Below are 6,681 nucleotides of genomic sequence, written 5' to 3'. Positions count from 1 at the left end.
CACACACACACACACACACACACACACACGCACACACACACACACACGCACACACACACACACACACACACACACACACACACACACAGTATTGTGTTTCTCTTATTAGTATATAATTATTAAAATAAAAAGTGTTGAAGTTTGAATCTTGAAATCATGATACAACAATACAATATACGTATACACATACTGAAATCAAAATATATAATTAACATTCTACAAAACGCAATCCGACACATAATTTTACCGTCAATAACATTGTACATAAACGTGTTATTATTACATTTATATTACTAAGTGGAAAATTATAATATTGACGTAATGTTACTATTCGTTTTGTATTCTGTGTATTTAATTTTGTCTGCTTTTGAAATATCTCACTACTTTATAGACATTCAATTATTGCGCATCTATTTAAGAAGAAAGATATCTTCAATTTTCTTCATTTTTGATTGCATAACATGTGAGGTATATATTATCAATGTCGTAGGCGCGTGATAATTTGATTAATATGTATGGAAAAAGAGTGAAAACCATCTCGATATTCTCGAAATGTAGTAATAATGGAATATCATGCAGGCAGGTAATGGCACTAATGGCGCGTTGGATACGTGGCAAGACACACAAGTTTCTCGTTTGATCTGCCTACGGCGTACGGAAGTAGGAAAAGCCCGCGCCGTATCGCGCCGCGCCGGCCGCGCCGATTTATGTATGGCGATTTACGCGCGCACATTTCCCGCGGTGGCCGCGATGCAATCGTCGTATGTTGCTCTGCACACCACTGCACACTTGCACTGACTTGCACGCGAGTAGGTGTGCGTACGGCGGATCAGCTGAGCGCCAGCTGTGCCGCGCGCTTCGACCAATCGGTGACGAGGATAGCAGCGCGGCGTGGCGCCCGTCGAGCGCTTCGGCCGTCGGCGTTCCCGCGAAACGCCAATTTGCAGGCGCCAGTTCGCTCCGTTCCGCGTCACGGCAGAAACGTGTTCGCGTTCGCGTCTTCCGTCATCTGCCGCGAGCGAACAACCATAATAAGTTAATCCGCACGCGAGGGTGTTCACGTTTGTTCTGTTCCGACGGCGAAACCAGTGCAAATCAGGGTGATATCCGCGTGACGAGAGAGCGGCAAGCCGAGGAGACGCGTAGCTGTGACGGACCTTCGCTTAATGCGTATACGGGACTTCGTTTATGGTTCATGAAACTCTCTAAATTTGCGTTCTGTCCTTAGGAGCCTGCGTCAATTGACGTCAATCGCTGCACTAAGTCTATAAGCGACGATCATTTAGCGGCCTGATTTAGCCCAAGCTGGCTGAACGCAGCTATACCTTGGCGGAAGGACGCTCATCGTGGAGTCGCCTTTCGGTCGACAGATAAATCAAAACTGACGCGCGAAAGGGAGAAAGATTCAGTCGAGGTATCGTCGTGACGACGTCGGGCGTGAAATTTACCACCAATATTTCCAAAATTTGCCCCTTTGAGGTTATGTGGCGCATATAGAGGGCGTTACGGGGCGTACAGGGGTTGGTCCGGTTGGTCGTCGTTTCGCGCGCTGCTCTCCCGCGCTTCCAGATCCACGTCCTCTATTTTTCTCGGAATATCGTCGATTTGCGACTCGCACACGCTGCAAAATAGCTCAGAGGCGAGATTAATGAATTTTCCGACTACCGAAATCGATTCCGAACGAAAATCATAAGTCGATACGGTGAATCAAAGACGGCCAAGAGAACGTGCATTATGGCGATCGGGTGCGTGTAGACTTCGCGCGCTCCTCCACTTTTCGTCATTTTCCTAAGGAAATTGTTGCGCCTGGATTGAAAAAATTCATCGCACCCTCGTTCCAAGAGTCTCCGTTATCGTATACACTTGGAAAAAATTTTTTCCGACTACAAATATTTTCCTTACGCGTTGGCAATCCGGCGGGAAAATGCCACAGAGCAGGTGAGTGATCGATATTCCATTTCATGTTAAAATTCAGATACATCTCTCTTTTGTGGTCTCCAAATCATTTTGTTTACAATGAAACTGATTCAGTGCCTATCCATTGCTTGATTAAAAATACATTTTTTCTGTCCATACTTGAACTTCACGCCTATAACCTTTTTCCTTTAGTTACTTTCTATCCTGAGATTTTAGCAGCTTTCCTTCAGCGATGTAATAATTTGTTATCTTTCAGCCATTTAGATAGCGTTATTTGCATTGTAAATCTGCAAATTAACACTATATTAGCTCCATAAATTATTTGACAACTGTTCAACTTTTTGTATATCACAAAAAATAATAATATCTTGAAAGATTTATTTACATCGTCTGTTTTATATAAATTGAATTAATAGAGGTAGATATGAAAAGATGATATGAAAGAACGTTGCATAGAGAGAACTGAATCTTTCCTCTGTATTTAGTTTGCAGGAAAAGAAGGCACAAACTTATTTGCAAGGAGGCAAAGCCCAGTCTTTGAAACGCAAGAGACGTACTACAGAACTCTCAGAAGATTCAGAAAACATATACCCACCTAGTAAAGTACCTACGTTGTCTCATGTCTCGTATACGGAATCTTGTAATACCACACCATCAGTAGATGCTGCATGCACTCCCCAACATCAGACCTCTCCGTTGAAAGAACAGCAAGAGCCTGCTACATGGTCTGAATTAAGAAGTGCAACTTGTTTCTTAACACCTTCAGCCTCCAATAGCACATCCATTAGACCTAGTCCATTGCCGTCTCTACCATGGGCCGATGGCTCCCAAGTATGGTCTCTCATGTGCCTTGGGGATCAGAAAACTCTAATTCAAAGGGATCCAGAAATGTTCCAGAGGCATCCAACATTACAGCCACGGATGAGAGCCATCTTATTAGATTGGTTGATTGAGGTCTGTGAGGTGTATAAATTACATAGAGAGACTTATTATCTCGCTATGGACTATATAGACAGATATTTGTCTATTCATCACGATGTACCTAAAAACCAGTTGCAACTTATAGGGATAACTTGTCTTTTTATTGCTTCTAAGGTTCGTAAATTTTGTTACTTTTTTTTATTTACAATTTATGTACATATTTATGATAGTTGAGAAAAAGGAGTAAATAAAATTTTATTTTTACTTATTTATTTTTGCAATCTCAAAATATCAATGTAACACAAGGTAAATTAAAAATTAAAAAATGAAAAATAATTTTGCAGGTTGAAGAAATATATCCACCTAAAATCGCGGAATTTGCATATGTCACCGATGGAGCCTGCACAGAAGAAGAAATTTTGGGAAAAGAGTTAATGATCTTGAAAGGACTTGGATGGAATCTGTCCCCAATAACTGCTCCAGGATGGCTCAATATTTACATGCAGATTGAATCAGGCGACTCATCCAAACCAAACACTTTTATATATCCACAATATGGTGGATTGCAATATTCTCAAGCAGCTCAATTATTAGATCTGGCGACTTTGGACGAAGGTTGTTTAAAGTTTCCATACAGTCACATAGCTGCAGCAGCAATTTATCATACTCAAGGAAGAGAATGCGCATTGAGAGTGTCCCGATTGTCATGGGAACAGCTTGCTCCTTGCGTCAAATGGCTTACGGCATTTGCTACTACCGTCGCGGAAGAGGATTCCCAGTCTCTTTTAAGATCTACGATTACGCTTGTAGAATCACACTCTGGATCCGGACTGAAGGCCACTGTACCTAATATTGTTGTAGACGAATCGCATCGCATACAGACTCACGTAGTCGATTTGAATATGTTGGAAAAGGCGCAGCAACGATTAGCTGGAGAAATCCCGAGTGGTTATGTGAACGATTCGGATACAAATGTTGAACCTGGTAGACAAAGCCCAAACGAGAGTGGCCTTTTAACTCCGCCGTCTAGTAATCAAAAAAGTTCTCCGTTATCAACATGCCCTACACCACAATTACATCCTTATACATAACTAAATATTTACAATCTCTTCGCATATACATATATATATATATATGATAAATTGTTATACGTATTTATCATATAGTCGTGAATTACAGTACGATAATTCAGATAGAAACATGAGTTATTTTGAAAAAAGTAGCGTGCAGATTTGGGGAAATGCTGATTATTGACACGTTATTGTAAATAATACGATGCTTCCTAATCGCATCCATGGTACTGAACGATTGCACTTTCGAAATAGCAATAAGACTCGGTACAAGATATCAAGCATTTTACAAATGATCATATATAAAATAGCACAATTAATTCAACATCACTTATTTTATTACAGATATTTGAAAAAGCGTGCTTTATGGCTTCGCATTATAAACGCATTTATAAATGCAAAGTGCTCTCAAAGCACATTTACCAATTCATTTTAAAATAAATAGCAGCCATATGTGGCCTGCTTTCTGTGATTGTGCTCAATACAATAAAATTTTAGTCTTACATTAATGGATTAGATTCTTCTTGTCTTTGCTATTTTATAAACTTTATGAATGTAAGAAGAGAAATACTAATGCCTACAACAAGTGTCCTTAAATAATGTTTACCTGTTTTTCGAAAGAGAGCATTGTGAATAGTATTCTTTTATATAACTCGCTTTATTGTAATACAATGTATTACGGCGGTGCGTTACCTGGCCGGATGAATGTGTTTTTTATTATGTATATTATGAAAGTCTATTAAAAACAATATCTTTATATATCTTTAAATTGAGAATGAATGGTGAGGGATGAGTGCAAGGATTAAGTATGACGATTAATTAAAATAAAAAAAAAGACTAATAACCTTTAATGAGTAAGCATTAAAATTTTGTGGTGAATTTGCACTGCCTGGCATGTAATAACGTGGCGGTTTATACATATTTGTATGATGAGTTTGACAATAAATGTTTTGCAAACTTACATTATTGTAAAAAAATTTGTTTCCATTCAAATGATTTCAGTCATTTAATAACAAAATGAATTCATCGTGGCGATATAATTGTATGAGAAAACACTAAGTGGCATTTCGCAAAGGATCACGGATTCACAGTGGATAAAACAATCTTCGACTCGAATGATCATCTACCTTTCTGTATATTCCTTAATTTAAATAATAAATTTAGATGTCAAAGTCACGAGTCGAAGAGAGAGTTCAGTTAAGCACGACTAATGTCCATTTTTAGCAATGTAGTTTTAGTAATTAATTTTAATCTTGATTCAATTTACTCTTTATTCTTGATTTTTAACTTTTAGAATCGGAAAAAGATAAAAAGTGAGTTAAATTGAGATTAAAATTAATCTACAAGTGGAAATGAACATGACAGCGCTATTGATCGATATCGGTACGCGGCGCAACAGATGCGACTGGCGGGAACGGATCCGCAGATTTTTGATTTCAAATTCAACTTGAACGATAATCGATTAGTATCGCGGATCGTTCGATCACGTTCGATAATACTACTTTACCGATTGCGACGGAAATTCGAAACTGTTACAAGTGGCGCCGCGGTGTGTCGGCTAGTTAAACGCAACGGTGCATTCTGATTCGTCAGTGCATTCACATTCAAGTTTATCAAACGGCAGCCGTTAGTCAAAGGATCGTGAAATGCGCAACGAATTCGCTCGCTTGCTCCAACTTGCTCGCGTCGCAGACTTGTGCAGACTTGTAACTGGACGGAACTGGTTGACGTTGACGGTAGTGTGAAAGTTGAATGCGTACACTAGGAATCTACGTAGTCGAGGTGTTTGACGGATTCCGTATTGCCGGTATTGCCATTGCCACATTCGCCACTATCGCTTGCTATCGCTTGCTATCATTTGTGCCGGTGACACCTCAAATGACAGAAGTACCAGTGTAAACACGCCTCTGCGTGTGAAGAGAACTTTCTTTGTTCTCCAAGTCAACAAGTCTAGAGTCTAGAGAGTGAAAGTACAAGAGCTTTGCCGACTTCGAATATTTCAATTTCCTGTAAGTAAAGTTAAATCTTCATTCTTTTTTTGATCTTTCGCGATGAACTGATTTTTCGAAAAAGTAGAGGAACGGAGATTCTTAATTCTGTTAACGAAATTTCCAAGTCTGGGTCTATACTGAGTCGGTGAATCAGAAACGAGTCTGAAAGATGGTCGATGGATTGGTCGAAATCGGTGAATCGGTAGAAAATTGGTCAGCAGCCAACTTGTAAGACTATCGACTCATTGTAGATCCAGCTTGTAAGATATTATCGTCTCATCGTATTCTCGAAATCATAGGGTGATGATTTAGACTCCGATTAACTTATATTCTCCGTTAATATTCATTTTCACTAATGTAGACTTAACTTATCCTCGGTTCAACTTACTATTGATATACTTACTATTGGTAGAAATTAGAAATGGACACAAATCGACTGGTAGAATCGCTTATAACAAAATCTTTACACAATTTTCTCTTAACTTTTTCCGACATGTTAAATATAATTCTACTAATTAATTTAATAGATTTATTCGTATATTACTCTTAAAGAAATAATGTTGATAAAGTTAATCGGAGATTGGTCAACATCGCAAATAATGATTTTTTTTCAAAAAGAATCAGATTTTTTTCATAAAAAAATAGATATAATTACATTTTTTTAAGTAAATTTAGTAAAAATATATTACAATATACTGTCTTCGTCTATTTACTGTAGTATGAACACACACACACACACACACACACCACACACACACACACACACACACACACACACACAC

General features: G+C 38.6%; 1 protein-coding gene across 1 annotated transcript; it reads left to right on the top strand.

The window, feature by feature from the left end:
- Window positions 1–1,924: 1,924 nt before the first annotated feature.
- On the top strand, window positions 1,925–3,929 carry LOC105624868 (G1/S-specific cyclin-E1). The gene is made up of 3 exons (XM_012206219.1): window positions 1,925–1,938; window positions 2,403–3,012; window positions 3,183–3,929. Exons 1-3 carry the CDS (start codon window positions 1,925–1,927, stop codon window positions 3,927–3,929), a joined length of 1,371 nt encoding a protein of 456 aa, XP_012061609.1.
- Window positions 3,930–6,681: the final 2,752 nt, after the last annotated feature.

Source organism: Atta cephalotes, assembly GCF_000143395.1.
Source record: "Atta cephalotes unplaced genomic scaffold scaffold00092, whole genome shotgun sequence".
NCBI lineage: Eukaryota > Metazoa > Arthropoda > Insecta > Hymenoptera > Formicidae > Atta > Atta cephalotes.
The sequence above is the reverse complement of the archived record's forward strand: the minus strand, read 5'-3'. Positions and strand labels throughout refer to the sequence as shown.